General features: G+C 35.6%; 1 protein-coding gene across 1 annotated transcript; it reads left to right on the plus strand.

The window, feature by feature from the left end:
• Positions 1–101: 101 nt before the first annotated feature.
• Positions 102–24,531, plus strand: LOC137399378 (ATP-binding cassette sub-family B member 10, mitochondrial-like). The gene is made up of 11 exons (XM_068085459.1): positions 102–330; positions 1,957–2,163; positions 2,740–2,942; positions 4,236–4,370; positions 7,747–7,897; positions 10,263–10,427; positions 13,822–14,004; positions 15,698–15,864; positions 21,044–21,168; positions 22,412–22,555; positions 23,864–24,531. Exons 1-11 carry the CDS (start codon positions 111–113, stop codon positions 24,117–24,119), a joined length of 1,956 nt encoding a protein of 651 aa, XP_067941560.1. The 5' UTR covers positions 102–110; the 3' UTR covers positions 24,120–24,531.
• The last annotated feature ends 30 nt before the right edge of the window (positions 24,532–24,561 follow it).

A 24,561-nucleotide genomic window follows, 5' to 3' on the forward strand; every position in this document is an offset into this window, starting at 1 on the left:
TAGCATTACTTTTCTTTACTACTAACAGTTTTTGGATGAACAAGCTGTTTAGCCAGTCATGCTATGTTTGGTATTTATTTGTCAAATTGATTTTTAGCTTCCTCTAAAGCATGCTGTCACGGCTGCTCTTTCCGTGCAATGGCAGGGGTGCTAAGCCTCTCTCTCTGCGAGGAGTTCCTTTGCTGCTCATGAGGTCAGCACCTGTCGATGCCACACAGTCATTTAAACAAATACCGAAACGATTCGCTCAGAGTGATAGTAAGAGATCCCGGAAGGGAGAAATCTGGAGTCTATTGGCATTGGCTCAGCCTGAGAAAAGTAGACTCATAGGTAAATCGTTTTTCGTGGTCGTGTAAGTTTATGGTTTTTAGTCTCACCATGTAAATATAGCTTGAAGAAAACAGCTAAGTATCATCCGTAAAACATTAAAACAGAATTATAGCCTAATATAATTAGTTTTAATACTATATAATTTAGTGCTATGGTTGCTGTTATCATATGGACATTAGCTAACTATCGGATAGTAAGCTTTAACTACTCTCTTTAGTTCCAATGTTAATGAGCTCATCAACGGACAATGCAATCATGCGCTAATTTTTGTTCAGCTAGTAGGCTAAGGATGCATAACACTGTTTAGATGTGTTTGGTGACACATTTTTCGCCAGTGAAGTCATAGAGCCATTCTAATAAATATTAATTTATCTTGAAATGACAGTTGAAACTAGTAATTTATTACGCTTTAAGTTCTTTGGGCTTGACATTTTAATAAGATAGCTTAAAGTATTTTAAAGGTTCATGGACACGCAGGACTCACAATTTTTGACTCACTGACAACTCTTTTTTAATAAAAGTATTTACAAAATATTCTATTACATAACAATAGAAGCTGATATTATGATACTTTCGTTTCATATCAGTGTACTTTTTTTAAACACAAATAATATCTTTATCGATTTCAATCTCAGAATTACTGATTAAATTTGTTAATGACAAAATTAAATCGCGCTATGGTGGTGCTATAGTCTTACGTGGTTGGCTATTGGAGTGAAATAGAATGGAAGTAGGAGGCTTCACTGGTTGGCTTGTCAGTTTTTGATTAGTCAGCAATAAAAATAATTCTGAATGATTCGCTGACCAGTTGTTCAATAAGATCTACCTGATTATTGACAGGCAGCTTCAACTATAGTGTAAAAAGTATCCACAGTGCATTACAGCGTGAATCATCCGTTCCAAGAACGTTTACGTTATAGAGATTTTACATTATACGAACAGTAAAATACATGTAAAGTGCGAAATCCGTTCCAAGATTTTTATGAACTCACCAGCTTGGTCCTTCAAAGAAGCAAAACTAAACATAACATATTAATTTAATGACTGCACAGTAACTGGTGTTATTGGTTTGTATGGACAACTTTTTTCATTTTTGCAATCATGTTCTCTCGTTTTAAGCTCCATGATTACGATAATTTAATGATAAGTTACGGGGAACGCACTCCTTCAATGTCAGTTTAATTCGATTTGTTTACTTTTTTCTAGACAGTAAGGTCGATGCTCCAAAGAACAAATAATAAAACTATATTGTCAATGTCTAAACAAAGTAAAACAAAAGTATATCATTACCGCAATATGAGTGTAGTTAATACAGCTTTGTTGTTGGTTGGTTCTTCTTATGGGTTCTGCAGTTATTTCAGACACTCTTAAAGTTATAATTTTGTTATAAGCTTATTTTGGGTAAATATTTTCAGGTTTAGTAATATTTAATGTTGAAACAGTTTAGGCAAAAGCACCAACACTCTCTTAAATATACTTGTTAGAGAGTTATAACTGCAACTCAGCTTTTATTTAAAAACATCTTGTGAACAAAAGGACAATTATACCAGCAATTAAACAGTCTTGTATTGATCACTCATCAACCCAGAGCTGACATTGTCAGAGGTTAGTACTGTTAACTTGCAGCTGCCGTCGGATTATTGTTCATATCAACGGGTGTTACCATGACTCTGCCGTACGCTGTCGGTAGAATCATAGATGTGATATATTCGAGTCACAAAGATGGAGGGGACATAAAAGACACGCTGATTCCCATCACACAAGTGCTAGCTGCCATTTTTGTCATTGGTGCGGCTGCCAACTTTGGCAGAGTCTATTTTATACAGACATCAGGTGAGTCAGTCTATGCCTTATTGTTGTTGGCAGTGCGATACAGAAAAGACTTTCTTCTACATTTGTCTATGTGGCTCTAGATCAGTGGTTATTTACCTTGTTGGATGTACTGAACCCCTTCAGTTTCATATGCGCTTTCACCACACCCTTTATTGAAAAATAAAATACATTTAGGATTTTTTCACATTCAAGATATAAGTATTTGTTTTACTGGTGTCCAAAATGAACTGTGCATCGGCATCACTGTGTTAGAGGAAAAACTAATACAATGCATGAAGCCACCACAAATTACATATTTTTTCATAAAGACATGAGCTTGCAAATCAGTTGGACTTCTGCTGTTGCCTTTGAGAGACCACTTATATGTCTTGACCTTCACTGAACCCCTAGAACTGCCTCAGCGAAACCCTAGGGTTCGATCAAACCTAGGTGGGGGTTTCAAAACTTAGGTGATTTTAGTTTGGTGTGTAATAGAGAATCAAAATTTTTTCTAACACAGATTTTACACAATAACTTTTCATTTGTCAGGTTCCAAACTACGTATTTATATGGTACCAACAAATGTCTGTAATTTAGGTCAAAGATTAGTGAAGAGGTTGAGAAGTCAAGCTTTCACTTCAATAATGAAACAAGAAACAGCTTTTTTTGATAAGAATCGAACAGGTGAACTAATCAACAGGCTGTCCTCGGATACAACTGTTGTGGCCAACTCTGTAACTCAGAATATATCTGACGGCTTGAGGGCGGGTGCTACAGCTCTTGTCAGCACAGGCATGATGGTATGTACACATATAACATTTACTGGTATGCTGTATGTTATACATGTAACATGTACTGACATGATGGTATGCACAGATATACCATTTACTAGTGTGATGGTATACACACATAAAATTTACTGGTATGATGATATGTACATATGTAACATGTACTGGTATGATAGTATGTACATATATAACATTTACTGGTATGTTGGTATATACATATATAACACATACTGGTATGATGGTATGTACATATATGAATGTACTGGTATGATGGTATGTACACATATAACGTTTACTGTTATGATGGTATATACATATATAACATGTGCTGGTATGATGGTTTGTACTCATATAACATGTGCTGGTATGATGGTATGTACACATTTAACATGTACTGTTATGATGGTATGTACACATATAACATGTACTGTTATGATAGTATGTACACATATAACATGTACTGTTATGATAGTATGTACATATACAACATGTGCCGGTATGGTGGTATGTACACATAACAGTTTGATCAGTTTGACAAAAATTTAAAGAAGGCTTGCTAAAACTGAATGTGAAGGGAAAAAGAGACAAGCCAGGAGAAGAAAAATTAAAAAACCAAAAATTGAAACCAAGTTATAATAAAGTTTAGTGTAAAGTAGGGTTAAAACTTACTGTTAAAGTGTCTCTGTTGTAAGCTAAGTTCATTTAAGTTTAATGAAAATTTTTGGTATTGTTAGTTAGTGCATGAGTATTGCCACAAAAGTGTAGTGTACCAATGTAGGGTTCCTATCAAGTTTCTCTCACACTGCCGTTAGCCACTACTGTCTGTCTAGAAGGTAAGAACTCCCATACAATACTTACTGTACATAATAATACTATGTTTTACTGCAGATCATGACCACTAGATAGGTATATATTACTTTATGATTGAAGGTAGTGAATTGGAACAAGTAAAAATCTGACTTTTCATGGTAATATTCCGTTTTCAAGTGTTTTTTCAGAGGTTGGACATGGATTAATTTGTATTTAGTTATTTTATTGATGAAAAATTGATTTGTTGCTGTACGAGCTCAGTCCTGTACGCATTGAGCTCGTATGTCAAAGTGTGACTGTTATATCATGCATTATTGTGAACTGAAAGTGTGTTTTGACTTTATATAGTTTGAGGGAAGGCTAGTTGTAGAATGAATTCATCTTTCCATCCATATAGACTGTGATCTCATTGTAGCTAAGAATCACGGAGATAGTTCACCCCACCTCCTTTAATTATCTTGAATATTCTATCAGATTTTAGTCTCTATTTCATAGGTGTACACATCCCCTATGCTATCCATGATAGGACTTGGTATTGTGCCATTTGTTGCTATGATGTCACTTCCTTTTGGGAGGTACATAAAAAAGCTGAGTGGAAAAGTTCAAGATAGTCTGGCTCTCTCTACACAGGTTGGTGCTCCCTTGTCTAGTTGCAGAGCATTTACATCACTAGGAGAAAGATAGCTGATACTAGTTGCTCTGACTATGGTTAGTATAACCAAGTACAGCGAAGAGTAGTGCCACCAATGATATACAGCCCCCAAGGATAGCCGACGGCGCTCATATGGGCGGGGTTTAATGATGAAGCTCTGTTGGGATTAACCCGAACACGGCACCCGAACAAACAAATATGCTGAATAAAGCACCTTGTAAATTTACGAATATTACGAACTATAGTGGTTATTTTACTTATCTGTTGAATTCATTTTGTTGTCAAATAAATATAGTATCCCAATATTGTCACCGTTATGATCAGTCAGTTGCCATTCACAAGCATTCGTGATATTAATAGTCACAATCGTAAAATAGCTCAAATTCGGTTTTGCATTTAGATTTTGAGTATGAAAACTACACTGCACAGCTTTGCCTGCTGTCCCATCTTATTGGCAAGGTAAAACAATGTGAAACCGATGAAAGACTTTGTCATTTTATATTAGGGGTGGCAAAATATTAATCAAAAACTAGAAAAAAAATGCCGTTGTTCGGGTAATTATATTCAACTTTAGGCATATACTACGACCTTTACTAATTTTAAAATTACTAAAAGTAGGTAATTTGAAATGTTTTATTTTGAATAGATACATTATTTTGGTTAGGTATTACCCCTACATTGCATAAATTCAATGTTTGCTATTGTGACCCGCGGGGTCTACTGGCTGAATAAGCTAATGAAACGATAACAGCGATTCGTGTTTTCTAAAACCTAACAAGGCAACGCGACCGCCCCGCGAGAGTTGTGTTTGCTTTGAAACCCAGGCTAGCACAATCCTAATAGAGCTCCATCATTAAACCCCGCCCATATGATAGCCGTCGGCTATCCTTTTGGGCTGTATATCATTGGTGCCACTTATGATATATCTTGCAATGTTGGTCTTCTGTCTGTCCTTTGGTATGTCCGGCTATAGCTATTAAAATCTTGGAATTAAAATTACGCATGCCGGTGGATTTGGACTCACAGAGATTGCAACCTCATGTTTCTAATCCATGCACTCTACCACTGAGCTAGACAAGGGGTATTGATCAATGACGTTATCATATACCATATAGCTTATGCACCTGCCACATGCCGTAATCTTTGAAACTCTATTGAACACAAGGTTGAAATGCTAAATCGTGGTTGAGGTCAATATTTTTACGAGGACATATGTATTATCTCAAGTAGAAATGGCCTCTACCTTCTCTCACTGTTTGGTCAGACACAGACAGTCCGATATCCCATTTTTGCATTTGTACCAGTGTCGAGAGGTACCAGTATCGTTGTATTCAAAGTTTTGATGGATAAATTTTGCTGGAACGGTGACCTTTTTTATACACGCACGCACGCACACACACACACACACACACTTCTATGCACGAATTGTTATTAATAATGTCACATATTCAGATGTTTTCTCAGTTCATATTAATCGTATCATTACCAAATCATCTTTTATTTTGGTCTAGCAGAACAGACTTAATTTAGCTATTGCTTTCTTATTATTTCACATTTACATTGAAACTCTTTTATAATTATTTTATTTTTTTCGAATCCATTTGACCTGCGCGATACACTTTCTTCATGATATGAAGTTTAAAAGTTACAGTTGTTTGACAAAGTTTGAAGACCTTTACAGTTGTTTTTATTTTCTCTCTTAATTTATTTCAACTACGCAAAACACTTTTCTAATGATATGTAGTTGAAAAGTTAGAATGGCAAACGTTGTTATAATGTTAAACGTTGACTTGCAACAAAATTCACATTACAGTTATTTAGTATCAAAAGATTCACCATGTCTCACTCTGTTGTGTTGTAAGTGCCAAATATCTGGAAATGTGATTACAAGCTCTTAAAAGCTCAAAAACGAAAAGCCTCCGTAGATTGGAATCTCTTTATTTCTCTGACGTAGCCACGAAGTTTGGTTATTGTCTTGTCACGTATGTTCTCACGTGAATTGAAGGGCCAACAAAAAGCTCAATATAAAACTTACCGTAGTACTAGTTAATGACAAACACTTCGGGTTTTACCGAAGACCCCGTATCAAATATAGATGCTCGCTACTTTACAGTTTTGGTTCGGCCTGGTCTAATCGGCAAGTCATAATCTGATCATGTGACCCAATACTTCGCAAATAATTTTTGCAGCGCTTTTCGATTTTCACAGGTGACCAACAGGTTCGTCATGATTATCAGACAATGATATGTACTCCTTCAAGCTAAGGCTAAAAAATTAAACGAGTTTTTACGGTAAGTTATAAGATATCAGTGCTAAAAGTGACAGCATTACGATGACGATAAAACAAACCCGTAAGAACAATAGACATAGTTTTGTTGAATGTGTGAAGTATATTTCTGAAAATTTTTGGACGAATAAGGTTGCATGAAAGTGTAAACAGAAACTATCTTTCACAACTACATCACATTTGAGCCGTTTTGGAAAGGGAATCCAAACTACGACGGTCTCGTGTGGCTGCAATTTTCTGTTCGTTTTTTAGCTTTTTAGAGCTTGTAATCACCTTTCCACATATTTTGCACCTACGACACAACAGAGTAAGACATGGTGAATCTTTTCATATCAAATAACTGTAATGTGAATTTTGTTGCAAGTCAACCTTTAAATACAAATAAACCTTTTGTACAAAGAATTTTTCATTACCCGGGCAACGCCGGGTAGTACAGCTAGTCAAGATATAAATCTCAAAGTTTGTGTGTGTAATATGGTTTGTCCAGCTATAGAGCCTGCTCTATTAAAATATTGTAATGAAGATTCCGTACCGCAGAAGATTTGATCTCAGAGCCTCCCGTTCGCCAGGCAAATATCTTATCAATTAATTCAATAGGCGATATATGTCGGTCTGTGGGTGAAAATATGCATACCTCTATGCGTATGGCGCAATGTATTTTTATGCTTGCTCTCACGGCTCTTATTAGTAAGTTTACTAATAAGTTTATCAACTAGCTTACTCAAATTAGCTATTGACAATGTGCCAGGCTAATAGCAAGTGGCAAGCAACTACATTACCTGTCACTGTTTATAAGCGGAGCTTTAATACCTGTGCAATGTCGGGCATTTCGCTAGTCAGTGATATAGGGCTGACAAATGTTTCCTTCAGTGAAAAGTGTGAGTTTAAAACAGGCTATATTGCACTCAGATTTTTTATCTTTTGCCAGAAACAATAAATATTACCTGATAACCATTTTTGGTGGTGGCTACCAGTTTAACGTTTTAGTATTACTATTTATATTAATGTATTTATAATTTTGTTTTATGAATGTCTAGACATTACTTGAACAATAGTACTATGTGTAGGTATCCGAAGAGAGGATCTCTAATATACGCACTGTGCGAGCATTTGGGAGGGAGCGGTATGAGACTATACGATATGATGACAGAGTTGAGGATGTACTAAGGCTATCATATTCAGAATCTCTGGCGCGAGCTTGCTTCTTTTGCCTCACCGGTGAGCAGAGGCTATTAAATTATATTCTCCTACCATCATTTGTTTCCTATGCATCCTTTTAAATCTTTTACTGCTTTCCGAACTCATTCACTCATTCGACCCATTAGAGTGATTTCAGATTTTGTCAGTGCAGCACTGTCTATACCAAGGATGGCCAAACGATTTTGACAAATTACCGAATGATCCACAACGAGCAGAAGATGCGCATTTTTTCACTATACAAAAGCATCCACATATTTAGATACATGATAAAAATAAAAATAAGATAAAATACACATTAAAAAGTTTATTTATATACATAAGTTGACTAAAAATCAGTCAATGAATGAATTGTAATAAATTTGTCTGTAATAAATTTGTCTGATATCAGTGAGAAAAATGATGAGTTGACTTTGACTTCACAATACTATCAAAATGCGGTTTAGCGCTACTTACAGCAGCTCTTACAAGTTCATGAACATGAGTATTCGTAAGTCATGTTCTTTGATTGTTTTTCTTAAAAGTCATGACTGAAAACAATGATTCACATAGGTAGGTTGAGGCAAAGCTAGTAAGTAGTCTTCTAGCTAGACTAGTAGTTATTGGGCACTTTTTGAACCCTACAGGTGATGACCAACTAAATGACCAAACAAATTTACAAAAAAATTTGTAAATTAAATTTTAAAATAAATGCTTTAAAAATTTATTTTTGACAGCCAAGTTGAAAGGTCCACAATAAAGCTTGAAAGATCCGGATTTAGATCCGTCATTTGGCTATAGCTGGTCTACAACATTCTAGAACTGGTCTAGACTCTAGACATAGTTGTACTGACTCTAGACAATGTTGTCCTGTTTCTAGACTCAAGTCTTTACATGAACTTACCGACATGACACGTACTACCGTGAAACCTTTATTTGAACGACATGGTGCTGTATTTTTTAACCCATTTCCTATATGGGCGTTGTATTTTTTGACCAGCTTGTCAGGATTTTTGGAAGATAAATTTAATATTTCTACGGGGAAAATGTTACTAATGTCGCCTATATTTTGCATTCTCCTTCGGGTGTCGCAACATTAGTACCATCAGCCTGGGCATTTTCAAATAAACTGTTTTTCATATATGCCAAAGTATCAGACTGAGTTAAGCAAGGAACTATTTTGATTAAATCATATTAGCTGGATACGGCTATGACTTATTTGGATGCTGTCCCTTTCAAAGTTTTAAAGAAAAAAACATAGAGCTGTTTCGTTAGAAAATGGACTTTGATACGCTATAACCATGGCTGCTATTACATCATACAGTCTTCCTGTAGAGTATTTTCATTGTTCATCGAAACACTTTAAGACCGTCCGGTAAGATTGCTAACCACACGGTGGACGAATCTGATGACAATAGATAAAATTTAGACCTAAGTGACTTTGAATCAGTATGCATTTCTGATGATAGTGACGATCGATCATCTCAGGTACACTGCCACTAACACCATGGCAACCACTAAAACAACAAGGAAAGAGTTGATTGTTATTGATGTATAATTATGTTTCTCTTAGTTTCATTTTGTGTACGTGTTTCTACCGATAACTTTCTATTATGGTTTTACGGTATGTCATATTGCATAACACCTTTGAATAGCGACGTGAACCCACAGTAAAACTACACTCCTTTGGTCTGCATCATATAACTATACTGGATATAACTGAACATCATACTAGCATCCTTTGGTGATTACCAATGATGAGTGTCAAGGGCGACTGATAGCGGTCGTTTTATACACCATGTAGAGCTACTTCAGCTGATCGGAAATTGTCATTGAGCATGCTGAGAAAATTTCTTCATTTCTATAGCTAATGAGAAAGCAACTCCATTAGGCCGGAACAGATATTGCTGAAAGTAAAATTGTCATTGTTCAGTTTAGGAGCAGGAATAGTATCTCACACCATTGTTATACTGCTGTGTGAATGAGACCCTAGAAGCAATAACTTATCATATAGCCTGTGGTCATAATGATTCCTGTTCACGTTGAAAATTTATTTGCTAAAAATTAGTTTCTGTATTTTGGTTCTATTCAAATTTTAAGAACTGCAGTTGTAAAATCCGGTGACCAATTTATATATTGCAAAAGAACACATTTCTACTGCCACTGAAAATGGACTCAACCAGTTCAAGTACATAGTTGATTTAGGATGGGACTTGCTTGCTTTCTACAAATACTTCATCATTCTAGTGTGTATTAAGTTCATAGAATAAACTTGTAAGAAAGTGACTGGTTGTTTAGGTCTGATCATAGGTCTCCAGTTAGTGATGTTACAACCTGTGATAGTTGTTTTTGTATTCCATTTAACTCATTAACGTTCATTAACTTATTATTTGTGACACGCTTGTAGGGCTTGTCGGCAACTCGATGGTGATATCTGTGCTTTATGTTGGGGGAATGCTAGTCTCCTCTGACTCTATCACGATTGGCCAACTCTCTTCTTTCATGCTTTACGTGGTCTTCACTGGCACAGCAGTCAGCGGTCTCAGTTCCTTCTACACAGAACTCATGAAAGGTCAGTCTCCCTGGTTTTCCTTTAGCCTCAGCTATTAGATATCGGTATTCACGCTGACTTCTCTCACTCTACTATAATGTTTGATTTTTTACTCATAGGAGTGTGAAAACTAAACGGACTGCCCCAGAATTTTGACCAATTTCAGTAAATATGTTGTCTTAGTTGCTAAGCATTGCTTTAAAGATGCATGTATTATATATCAAAATAAAGCTCAGAGTCCCCTCTATTTAAATATATTATTAGAAACAGATTTAATTTTCATTAGCTGTTAGATTTTAATTATTATTAAGCAGTCATAGATAAATTTCGTTTTAAACAAAGGACTTATATTTATTGTTTTCTGTTTGTTAGATTAACTTTAGATTATTGCTTTATCCTTATGAATAATATTGCATATCTATGTTTATATATTTTGTATATATGTATCATTTCATATATGTATATATATGAAATTACATACAGCAATTGGCAGCCTTTAGAGAACCAACTAACAGATACCCCTGATTTTTCACCTCCCCATCTTTATATTTCGACAATATGTGGCTGCATGAACTTGAGTTGACCTTTTGATGAGAAATGTAGTAGAATATTAGGGGTTTGTTTCTGTACTATACTAAGAATAAATGTTTATTTTGTAACTGATAACCATAAGTTGGTCTACTAGCATTTTAAAAATTAATCTTTCAATTGACCTGCACATTTTAATCTTCACATTTTAATCGCGATGAAGTTTTATGGATGTTAATCTTGAAACATCCTGGCAATTCGATCACCTCAAACATCAAAACCAATCTCAAATGATAAAAACATACCGCTACTTTCTGATAAGTTCTACTAGAATTTTGTGTAAGCTCACTTTTAAGTGACCAAGAGTATGGTTGGGAAGAAGCATTGAGTGAAATGTGAAATAATAAAATTTACCTAATTGCTTTGTATTATAGTGCTTGCCCTTTTGTTTTTCACTGATTGAATTTGCTCTCTTTCTCTGAGAGATTGTTTGCATACCCTGTAGCTGTTAAATACTAAAGACTCTCCTACAACGTAAATAATCCGTTCCAAGAACTTTTACGTTATAGAAATTTTATGTTACCCAAATTCTAAAATATTCCCAAATTCACCCTTTTGAAAAGGGATCATTCTAAAAAGAAACTAAACTTTTTAATTTAATGACTGTACAGTAACGTTAGTATAATTGGTTTGTATCGGCAACTTTTTCCTTATCAATTTTACTTTGTTTAGTGTCCACGATTACGGTAATTTCACTTGAAGATAAGGGGTCGCATCCTTTCAATGCTAATTTAAATTGATTTTTCCCTTCTTTCTACACAACAAGGGCTATGCTGTAAAGAAAAAGAGAAAAAATATTGTATATGTCTTAAAGGAAGTGATAGAAAATACATTTTTACTTTGATAAGAGCGATGTCTGTCTGTCCATCCATCTGTCTGTCCATCTGTTTGAAGCTAGGGTTAGAGGTTAAGATAAAAGATAGCTTTCAATGAGACTCCAACTCATGACATTCAACTCTATAGACCGACACTCTAACACCTGCACCAATCGACTGCCTTTAGGTGTTTCGGAATAATTATGCAGCTACTTATTACCTGCCCTTTATTGTCACACCTGACAATCGCCCATCACACACTAGACTGTCAGGGTACAAGAATAATAAAGATCCATCGTTTTCTCTGCTGAGTGTGGCAAAAGAGAAAATGATATTTTCAAGGTGAACTATGGGACTCGCATTACTTAAATCATATTTGAGAATTTGCACTGATTTACATGTAATGCTTTATGTTATATGGAATCTTTTACGTCATGCAACGTAAAAACTTTACACAGATTACTTAAAGGTTGACTTGCAACAAAATTCATATTACAGTTATTTGATATTAAAAGATTCACCATGTTTTACTCTGTTGCGTTGTAGGTGCTATATATGAGGGAATGTGATTACAAGCTCTTAAAAGCTCAAAAACGAACAGTTAATTGCAGCCACACGAGACCGCCGTAGTTTGGATTCTCTTTCCAAAACGGCTCAAATGGGACGTAGCTGTGGTAGATGGTTTCCGTTTACACTTTCATACAACCTTATTCGTCGAAATATTTTTACAAATATACTTCACGCATTCAATAAAACCATGTCTATTGTTCTTACCCGTTTGTTTTATCGTCATTGTAATGCTGTCACTTTTAGCAGTGATATCTTATAATTTACTGTAAAAATTCACGTAATTTCTTAACCTTAGCTCGAAGGAGTACATATCATTGTTTGATAATCATGACGAGCCTGTTGGTCACCTGTGATAATCGAAAAGTGCTGCAAAAATTATTTGCGAAGTATTGGGTCACATGATCAGATTACGACTTACCGATTAGACCAGGCCGAAACAAAACTGTAAAGTAGCGAGCATCTATATTTGATACGGGGTCTTTGGTAAAACCCGAAGTGTTTGTCATAAACTAGTGCTACGATAAGTTTATATTGAGCTTTTTATTGGCCTTTCAATTCACATGAGAATGTCACGTGACAAAACAACCAAACTGTCATGACTACATCAGAGAAATAAATAGATTCCAATCTACCACGGCTTTTCGTTTTTAAGCTTTTAAGAGCTTGTAATCACATTTCCACATATTTCGCACCTACAACACATCAGCGTAAAACATGGTGAATCTTTTGATACCAAATAGCTGCGATGTAAACGATGAATGTGGGAAGTATATTTGTGAAAATATTTTGACGAATGAGGTTGCATGAAAGTGTAAACAGAAACCATCCTGTAACAACTACAGCCAGTTTGAGCCATTTTGGAAAGCGAATCCAAACTACGTCGGTCTCGTGTGGCTGCGATTAACTGTTCGTTTGTGAGCTTTTAAGAGCTTGTAATCACATTCCCACATATTTTGCACCTACAACACAACAGAGTACGACATGGTGAATCTTTTGATACCCAATAACTGTAATGTGAATTTTGTTGCAAGTCAACCTTTAAGTTAAGAGGAGTTTAGTTAGAAGCAGATTTATGTTATATAGCTAGTCTACTGTACTTTTCAACTGTTGTAAAGGTAGCTTCTTTTTGTAGCTACTTTGGTATAATTTATGTGACATGACTGATGAAATTACTAGGACAAACAGGAGGTATCTTCATCGGTGAGTTGTGATTCAAGCTAGTCTATGACATGGTACAGCAGGTACCTAGAGCTAGTCTATGACATGGTACAGCAGGTACCTAGAGCTAGTCTATGACATGGTACAGCAGGTATCTAGAGCTAGTCTATGACATAGTACAACAAGTATCCAGAGCTAGTCTATGACATGGTACAGCAGGTACCTAGAGCTAGTCTATGACATGGTACAGCAGGTAACTAAAGCTAGATGCATTTCCTTTCCAGGTCTCGGCTCTTCTACGCGGCTATTTGAGTTGATCAACAGACAGCCTGAGATTCCGGCAGATGTCGGGGTTGTGCCAGATAGAGCTCTTTCCGGGGATATATCATTAGCTAATGTAAAGTTCTCTTACCCTACCCGCCCAGACATACCTATCTTCACAGACCTCAGTCTCAATGTTCCTGCAGGTTATTCCTCATCTTCTCTTTTTCTATTCTTTTATCAGTGAGATGTATAACTTTGATCGACTCTAGTCTAAAAGGTATTTTTATCGCGTGCACGATTGTCTGTCTCGTTTTGTAGTCAAGGTTAATAGGAGAGTTACTAGTACCAAATTTTTTCCACCGTAATTCGCCCTCAAAAGCTTACAATTTTTCAAAAAATTGATTTTAAAATGGTGCATCCTGTGTATAGACTGAGTTTTAAAATATCTTGTTTCTTTGGTAAGGGCTCTACGGTTACCGCTTCGAAGTTCTTTTCCTGCTAAAACAATGACAACTCTTGCTAAGTATACAACAGAGTCGCTCTGCTAATAACTATTTGCTTGTTTGAGAAACCCCGTGAAATATCATTGGTAGCGCGATATGCTTAGTAAGCGCAGTTTGAACTCGGAGGCAATGGTGAGCCGGTTATGCCATCATGTGCTGGTGAACTGTGGGCGCATGGGCCAATGTAAAGCCAGCCTTTATTAAAACTGGCATTAAGGTTGTTACCGGCTGGCGATTCAGACTCAGACAATGATGTAGACGAGCCTGGAATGGCTGATTTTAAAATAGCTCCACTGTTTAATCAATTCGGATAACGAGGATGAAAATTCTGACAGTTTTGTGGAAGAAAAGTGAATATTTTATCCAATAAAGTTGACTAAACGTACTTTTTGTCTTTGATGTTGTTTTTTATGTATGGTTTAAAATGAATCTTGTAATATGGTGTGCCTTATATATTGGTCAAGTACAAAAATAGACCATGGGATTGAGACTGTCCCTTTGAAATGGTGCAGAAAATACGGTACGTTCAGATGGTTTTCATGTGTTGATACTTGCAGAATTCTTTTGTATATAGTTTGTACAAGTAGAGTTGATAATGTATTATCTGTTCTGATATTAATAAAATGCGTGGCTGTATGGTATGATGCCTACAGTTTTTGTCTGAAATGCGCTAAGATTGTCCAAACATTTTGGTAAATATTGATATAACATACTTATGTAGTATTAACATACTTACTGAACTGAAGATTGTAAGGTGGTCACATTCTTGATGAAAGTTGCATTGCTTGTTCCTGCAAGCCTGAACTGAAGGATATTTTTATCAGATAATCAATGATAGTCAAAAATAAGGAAACTTTGCATTCATTGTTAGTAATTCGATCCTGTTGGTAAGTTATCTACCTCTATTTAAGAAAGTCTTGTCTTTTCAAAAGATGCAGGCATAGTTGTTCCTGGATGTGCTGTTTTATCTGTAGACGATCCCATTTTTAGCATGGAAAAAAGTTATAATTGCATTCGCTGATGTCATACAGTCCAATCAACTGAGACCTTCAGGTCCTACTGACAAAACTAAGTTGAGCGTGACTGAAGCTGTTTACCTGCAAACGTTTTGGCTGCTTGCATTTTTTCTCAAATAAAATCTCGAATATTAAAAAATTTCGTTACTGCGCCGTTAGTTATTAACACGCCCATGTTAGACGTCTAGGTATAATATGTCCACATAAAATGTGCCTGTAAAATACCTCCCTGTATAGCATGTTCACATATGACTCATGCATAACATGTTAGAGTATGCGTGTGTTATATAGCATACTCCACATTCTCTATGGAGTTGTCTTATCAATCATATTGTTACTAAACATCCTTTCGTAGCCTGACAGCTTTCCATTTGCAGGTAAAGTAACTGCTGTTGTTGGACCGAGTGGCTCAGGAAAGTCTACCATAGCTGCCTTATTACTGAGGTTGTACAATATAGATGGTGGCAGGATTACTATTGATGACATTCCAGTTGATACGATACACCCACAGTGGCTGAGAGAGCATGTTGGACTTGTTGCCCAGGTATTTATGTTAACCTTCCATGCTTTTGCAGAGATATTCTTACCTGGTAGGCATTGGTGACAGCCAGTTAATGTTTTTGTTACCAAATTAATGTTTTCACCTGAGACATAATTGAATATTCTGTAAAACACCATATTTGGCAATGGTGCATATAAATTGTCATAACCATAGATATAGTAAACCCTAGATTGGTGAATAGCTATCATTACAATGGAGCAAAAGTGAGGCCTATAATTGGCTGTTGTTTTCACGACGTTACGTCGTAGTGATGTGCATCACAGCATCAAAGTCTCAATTGAGCAATAAGTTTAGTAGTGGAAGCACGCTTGGCATGCTAGTTTTTAAGTCATAAACGTAACAATAAGACCAAATTCTTAGTGAAATGTCATCAGAAGAGACCACAACACCCCAGGTATATCCTGAATTGCCCATAACAAAACAGAACTTCAACTCAAAACAAGAAGTTCTCAACAATATCATACGCTGTCTATGCCGATTAAAGACACCAAGCTGAAAGCTGCTAGTGGAAAATAATAGGAAAATCATCATCATTTCGTCATTGGTTTTGAGTCAGCAGCCAAATCTGTACATGGCATTGCTCAATATCTTTTCAGCAACTACCCTTACATCAACTACTTCCTAACCTTTGAGATCAACCAGGATTATTTGAGATTCTTTTTTCCACAATACGATCTAAGGGTGGCTATAACAATAATCCAGATGTGCAGCGCTTTAGATCTGCAATTCGAGCACTGTTCATAAAAGCAGATATCACGCCAAGTCCCAATGTTAACTGTATTGATCTGGATGTGAGCAGGGATGAAAAAACTGGCCAACTCCTGCTACATTCTCTGGCTAAAAAAAAGAAGGAAGAGACAAAAGCTGAGGAAGGTGAAGATGAGGAGTTCGGTGATGAGGATTGTTTTCTAACTCAAATGTGATGAGTGTATCAAGTTCTTGACCGATGTAGAAGTAGTGGGAAGTAAAAATAGTGATGGCATTACCATAATCTCAGTTAAAAACAGAGGATGATTGGTGACCAGATTGATAGGCCGAATATGTATTGCTGCAGAAAAGTGCCTACGTTCACACATGGAGAGCTATGGTATCACACAGAGAGCTTTTAAACAAGTAACATCACAGACAATAACATATATGTCTTATTACATAACCTCAATCAAGGTTTTACATGTTTAGTGCATGCCAACAGTCTACTCAAAACTATAGTAAATCGCTATACTAAAATCAGAATACACTATGCCACTTTAAAGCAGGTATCTAGTTCAACCAACCTTAGACAAAAACTATCTTGTCTAGTTATTTTCAGTCATGTCTAATGGGTGTTTAATACAGGGGTCCAGCTTTCCTGCTTCTAAATCTCATTTGATTCATTAGTTTGTTATTAGTTTAATTTCTATTTGGTCACTCTTTGTATTATCAATGATATAGAAGCTTCTAAATCATTGGTATTATTTATTACCATGTGTGTAAGATTCTTGCCTTTCTCATCCAAAGTCATTACAGTCATACTTCGACTTACGAGCTTAATGCGTTCCGAGACTGAGCTCGTATGTCAATTTACTCGCATGTTAGTGCAATTTATTTATATATAGAACAATTAAATATAATATATTTATATATATATCAATATATTATATTGATTGGTTTCCATACTCTAAAAATGCAAATAAAACACTCAAAACAATATATTGTAACAGAAAGAACATGTTGGTTATTGTCCTAACTTACCACATGCTTTCAAAAAGCAACAAATAAAAAATAATGCAAGGAAATTTGATTAATTAAAATGCAAAATTAAATACATACAATAGCAGCTAACGCTAGCATTTGCCAGAGAGGGAGAGATAAGTTATCCTTCATTACAACAGTTGACTTTGATAAATTTAGATTTTATTCAAGTCTTAAAAGACAAACTTAAAAGCAAACCTAAAAGCAAACTTTAATCTTTAACTTAACGTAATTAAAATTTCTTCGGCGTTCATAGTTTTAAGTTTCTCGCTGGTTAGCTAATTTTTCTTTTGTTTCGCTCTCATGACCAGCCGGCCGTTTTAAGAGAAACCTATCTAATGACATTTGCCTTTGTCACCCTTTCAACATGTTGCGATCAGGACGCACACAGGTGTCGTCACCAAGGGTTAATGCTCGACCACTAGCCAACTTGTCCGAATGTCTATTTTTTATAGTCTTGATAAATAGCACCGGCCTTTTTACGTAGCATCGTTTCAGTTACACAGTCACCGGCCAATTGTTTGTCTTTTATCTAAAGCCTGAGCAGTCTCTCCATCAGTGGTCGTGAAGATCGCTGCGTCGTTTAGAAACTATGGTTAGTCCTTTTGCAAACTAAATGCCTTGAATATAATCCTTGTGTTTGATAATTGTGGATGTATTTCTGTCATATTGCTGAGCTAGCTCAATCACGCATACATATTTTGCATATCTTTCAATAATTTTCCGTTTAATATCAATTGTTATCATTCGCTTTTTCTTTGCATTATCTATCCTTTTACCGGCCAACTTTCGGTCTACGCAGGGTACTTTTAATTCACATAATTCAGCGCTGAAAATCGCGCACAAAAAACATGGTACAAAAGTATAATCTGAGCAGTTGAAAAATACAGAGTGATGCTGTTCTCATAAAACACCTCCGACATACTTGGCAACTGACTCATGTGCTCGTATCTCAAACATGGCTCGTATGTTAGTGCTAACACTTGCTTAAAAGCGGGCTCGTACCTCAAGTTTCGCGTACTTTAGAGCACTCGTAAGTTGAAGTATTACTGTATATAAGTTTTACATATTTTCAATAAAATATGCAGTCTCAGATGCACAAACTATGGAAAAATTGAGCAGTTTTTAGTGCTAAGTCAATAGGAGTTAATAGATCAGCTGATTCGCTTTGCACATCACCATGACGTTGCGTCATGCTAATTATAGGCCTCACTTGTTTTGATTATTCGCATATCTAGGGTTTACTATATCTATGGTCATAACTATTAAACTTATTCTAATATGGCGAATTATATATGAACTTTAATAATGAAATTGTTTGATTAATTTAACATGAAATTATTTTAATGCTAAATTTATCAACATAAAACTTTACATCTGTTGATGATACCATAAAATGCTACAAATGTGTTGCGGAATGGGTTGGGACACTTTTTTGGTCCTTTTCGCTACTGCTGTGAACATGTTCCGAGCTGGATCAATTATCAATATTATTATAGCTTATGGCATTATTATTATTACTGCTAAACATTGTAACTCTCAGTGGTACTATTGTTCAATAGATAATCGTCTGCAGTCTATTGATATACAATTAGTGAAGCCTCCTGCCTCCTTACATTGAGGAGACAATTGTTAGTGTAGAACAAGTCCCCATGCTGTCCATATAAATAATGATGATTGATGATGAAATAATGTCCATTGATGATAAATTGAGTTGGTATCGTAGTTGTTATCAATTAAGTTTCACAGGCTATCAATACTCAACAATATGTGTAAAAGTTCCAAGTTTAAGGACGATTGACAATAAATTGATTTGTAGCCATAGTTTCAAAGCTATATCTCCCTTCATCAACTGTACATGTATAAGGTAATTACAATGTCGAGATTAAGTGGCAATTAAATCTTGACATACAGATCAATTCATTCTAAGATTTCATTCAAATGTTCGGATCATTGAATGCTTAAGCAAATCTATATACATGTACTGTATATAAATCTTAAAGTCTGTTTATCTGCGTGTAATTCAGTTGGTTCATCTATAGCTATTAAAATATTGGAATGAAGAATCCGTATCGCAGAAGTTTTGATCTCTGACCCTCCCATTTGCTAGGAAAAAGCCATACCAATTTAGCTACGCGATTGATGGATTCATTGGGCGATATATGTCGCTATGTCGGTGAAAATACGCTACTGCTTTTCATTACGGCGCAACATAATTTTATGCTTGGTTTCTCGTGAGAGCAAGGAGTTAGCTCTTATTAGTAAGCTTACTCAAATTAGTCATTGGCAATATGCCAGGCTAATGGCAAGTGACAGGTAACTACATTGTCATACAGGCAACTACAACTCTCATTGTTTATAGGCTGATTTTAATATCTGCGCAACACCGGATATTCCGCTAGTATTCCAATAAGAATACTGTATTTCATCCAATTCTTTCCACATCTCGACAATATAACAATAACTGCATCAGGTAATTACACATAGTATTAAAATAAATGTGTTATACCTAAAGCCAAGCAATAAAGCACATGAAAAACACATACTTTTCTTCCAAGCATTTTAACTACGGTCAAGTTTTGTTGATTCTAATCTTGAAACATGGCAGTCACATCGCATAAAACATCAGACAAAATCTCAAGTGATAAATATCGATCCTTTCTGATAAAATCTACTAAGATTGATGCTGATGAACCCATTAACCCATTATAGTATGCACCCCTCTGGCCTACTTCAAGCAGAACCTTAGAGTACATTCGTAAAACGATGAAGGTCTTGTCATTCATTTCCAAGTGGCTATATATTTGAACTGTTCAAAAATTTAGTTCTCTCTCTTTTATTATGCTAAAATGAATAATTAGGCTGTCTGAATCCTTTGATTGCAAGACTTGATATATATTAGTTGGTGGCCGGTATTCATTTAATATGTACTTTATTCTCTTTATGGTGTTAGTAGTTTGCTATTTGATTAAAAATACATTTCAAGTCATGAAGTATATTTTTATTATTACGGTTCTGCTGTCTCCCACAAACTGCAGGTTGAGAATTTTGTTAATGGGTTCCTCAACTCATCTCTTGTTTTGTTGAGCTAGGTGTGAGAAATTGTTTCCCCTTTACAATTCCGAAGGCATTAATCTTCCCCTTACTCAGCTTTTCACAAGTATTTGACTCGCTGTTATGCTGTCATCTGAATCTGTGAAGCTCAAAAGCTAATTGTGATAAAATATTAAAAACATTGCTGTAAATATCGTGTTTATATTTTCATATGGTAAAAGTAACAACAAAATTTATAAGATTATAGGAAGATTATACGATTATATGTAGCCCGAGTTTTGTTGTTGGAATATAGATTGACGAGCCCGTCACAAAATAATAGATAAGTTGAGTATATTTGCAGCTAGTCATTACTTTCTTATTGCTGACTGTGTAGGAACCAGTGCTCTTTTCTACATCCATCAGAGAGAACATTACCTATGGTGTAACTAGTGAGATGGAAATGGACAAAGTGACCACCGAACAGATTGTGGAGGCAGCAAAGCAAGCTAATGCTTGGAGGTAAACTTGTGAACTTTGGGGGCCTGTGAAAGAGTTTGGAATCAGTTTCTGTCTGTGTAAAAATCTATATTATTATATACGTTTGGTGAGAGATTGTCAGCTGTAATAACTATTTGCACAAATATTCAGAATGTAGTAAGGCATTGATTGGAGCAGGTGTTAGAGTGTCGGTCTACAACGGTTAATGTGAGATCAAATCCCGCATGATGCAACTGTTTTTCTAAAAATGTAGGATAATCGAAAGGGTTCAGCTCTTATTATAGTAAATATTATTATATTTATTGTTTTAGAGTTAATTTATAGCTGGTGTGGACTAGCCAAGGCAGCATTTTCTTATGTGGGTGTTCATATTGGCGCTCACAACTTTTATTATTCAATGAATAATAATTTTTGTCGATGTTTATTTCGAAATGTTTAGTTTACCTATTATTCAGTAAAAACCATATTTCCATGATGTGGTTAATCTGCAAATTTGTTGTGATCTGCAAGATGGAAATGACAAACGTTTGCAAGTTTTGCTACTCGCAAATTTGTACTGAATGTTTTATGCTTGCAGAAGATGGAAACAGCAGTTTCGAATGATGAAGATGTTCCATTTCAAACATTTTCCACACTTCAGCCATTGTTATTTCGATTTGAGCAGTTCCAAATGTGCCGCTATCACCTCTCGCATAGAAATAATTATATTTTTAACAAAGCGTCCGTGTTAACCCGCAACATGTGCATGTCCATTGAAACACTTTATCATGTGGCAACCCCAAGTGTGCACAACTCCGATTCAGCATTACTGCATTATGGAAATATACTGAATATTTGTTTTGTTAATATATCAACCAATTAGGTTGTTCTTTCAATATCATTTTGTGATTTTAATTATAAAAGAGTAGAGTTAAGCTAATGATTGGCTCATTGCCTCCGCTAACTTTTTAAAACCCTTAAAAGTCCTCTTCGTAGTTATGAAATTGACCAATGAGAAGCGGCTATTGCAAAAGCATTAAGAAAAGTCTCAAGTATTGTGTCTAGTGGCTATGTGACCTGCAGAAGATGCCAAACATAGCTTTGTAAAATGTTGACTTCATTGCAACCCAGTCTTGGGATGGTACACACACGGAGCAAAATATATTTTCATCTTGTTTCGTTAGATTGATTATTTTTTCTGGTACGGAAACGTGTGTGGCCTTGCGGGTTATCAAATTTCAAACTTCTGGGCAAACTGAAAGCCTCCGTTTTTTTGTGCTTTTAGTTTTATTTCATCCTTTCCTGAAGGCTTAGACACGCTGGTAGGAGAAAGGGGAATTATGCTGTCGGGAGGTCAAAAACAGAGAGTAGCTCTGGCCAGGGCACTTCTCAAAGATCCTAAAATTCTTGTCTTGGATGAGGCAACAAGGTAAATACGTAACCCTTGTGCTACTGTTTGCTGACTGGCATCACACTGCTAGACTAGCATGCCTGCGAAACTTAGTAGAAAGTAGGATTTGACGTTACTTTGTTCCGCAGACCAAGATTTTATCATAATTTTTAAAATAAATGTGTTGAATAGTTACCCAAGCATTAAAGAAGTGTATTGTATGAAATATGAAACAACAATGTATGTAAAAAATAAATGAATAAGTGCTCAATAAGAAGAGGTTTTGCTGTCGCATTACCCGAGAGCCGCATGACCTAAAATGTTGGTATAGGTTTGGAGGAGAGGTACTGACAGAGTCCTGTCAGTACCTGAAAGCTGGGGCTAACTCTAACTTAGTCTAGGTAAAGTTTCAATTCAGCCAATGAAATTTTTCTCTTTATACTTTTCTCTTTTTAATTTTTATAGTTTTTACTTTCACTAAAACAAATAAATCTTCAGACTCAAGCAGAAAAAAACATCTTGGATCATTGTTTAGCCAAACCTCAGTTTTCGACTATAATCTTTTCCAGAACGTGTTCCAAAAGCAATTTGTTCGAAATATGAAAATCTTTTTCTCATTACAATTAATGTAAATAACTTTAATCTGTTGTAAATTTTAAAACAACTTTTTACAGTTTTACATATTTATATTATTTATGTTAACAACGGTTATAGGAAAGCATGTAATATTTAAAATACAGACTAGACTAGGTTTGGGATTGTACTGTACTGATGTATTTGTGCAGTATATTCCCAATGCAACTTTTACCTCAGCCTGGTTTACCCAGTCTTGTATACTGCATATAAGATATAAAAATGTAGTAATAGTATGTGTTTTATTTTAATTAAATATATCTGATATAAGATTTAAGAAAATTCGATGTTTTATTCGTACTAAATTTAACATAAACATTTATGTAGTGAAGGATAGCTTACACCAAAGCTATAAACTAAAAATATTCAATTGAAGCAGTACAATAATTAATGCATTTTAGCAAATATCACGCGAAATCACAAAGCACAACGGAAAGATTTCATCTTCTATTTTGATCACTTGTAACATAAAAATACAGTTTAGTAGGGTATTGAACGCTTGCCTAGGGTACGAGGTTTGGTTGAAAGCCAAATTTTTGATCGAACTTTGAGGCGCATAGATCTCTTGAATTTTCAGGTTGAAACCTAATTTGGTCAAACCAAGTCTTAGAAAGCCAAGGTATGACCGTATATTAAAAAACTTCTTAAACAGATGAGTTCATAATCCATTAGTTCTCCTCTCTTGGGCAGACAACTTCTTACTTTCACTTACAGCGCCTTGGACTCTGAAAGCGAAGCCTTGGTACAGGAAGCATTGCAGCGGATAATGGTCGGTAGGACTGTTATTGTCATTGCACACAGACTGTCGACTATAAGACACGCGGATAACATAGTTGTGCTCTCTGAAGGCAAGGTAGTCGAGACGGGATGGTATGACGAACTAATGGCAGTGAAAGATGGTGTTTTTAGTAATCTCATTCTGAAGCAGCTGCAACATCAAACCCAGCTCAACCAGTCTGATGATGCCTAAGGCTTATTAGCTCACAACTAGCTCACAACACAAACCTCCCTTTTTATCCACTGTATAGAGCTGTTTATTTAGCGACTTGTGATAGTTTTAATGGTGTTGCCTGACCAAACGGACCCTGCCCATCATTGAAATAGGTGTGCAGTTTTCAGAATGATTCCAAGCTTAAAGCTTGAAATACTTTCTGTAATATTTTTTAAAACGCTCAGCCGCTTGCTTCAATGACTTGACCTTTGTTGTGACCTTTACAACATAAAGTTTAAATTGTGCATTTTTATATTGATTTTAGATTTCATGTGAGTTACCTGGCTCGTGCACATGAAACATTTATAGATGTAAGTACATGTATGTTACTGACGATGGATTGCCCTCAATACTGCCTTAATATCATGCAATATATTTAAAACATTAGCGAGATTATGGCGAACGACGTTTTATACTGCTT

This window comes from Watersipora subatra, chromosome 7 (assembly GCF_963576615.1).
Source record: "Watersipora subatra chromosome 7, tzWatSuba1.1, whole genome shotgun sequence".
Classification (NCBI taxonomy): Eukaryota; Metazoa; Bryozoa; class Gymnolaemata; order Cheilostomatida; family Watersiporidae; genus Watersipora; species Watersipora subatra.

Coding starts and splice junctions, on each gene's coding strand:
- LOC137399378 (XM_068085459.1), top strand. CDS start 111: ATGCTGTCACGGCTGCTCTTTCCGTGCAATGGCAGGGGTGCTAAGCCT. Junction 10,428..13,821: donor CTACACAGAACTCATGAAAG/GTCAGTCTCCCT, acceptor TTTCCTTTCCAG/GTCTCGGCTCTTCTACGCGG. Junction 14,005..15,697: donor CAGTCTCAATGTTCCTGCAG/GTTATTCCTCAT, acceptor TTCCATTTGCAG/GTAAAGTAACTGCTGTTGTT.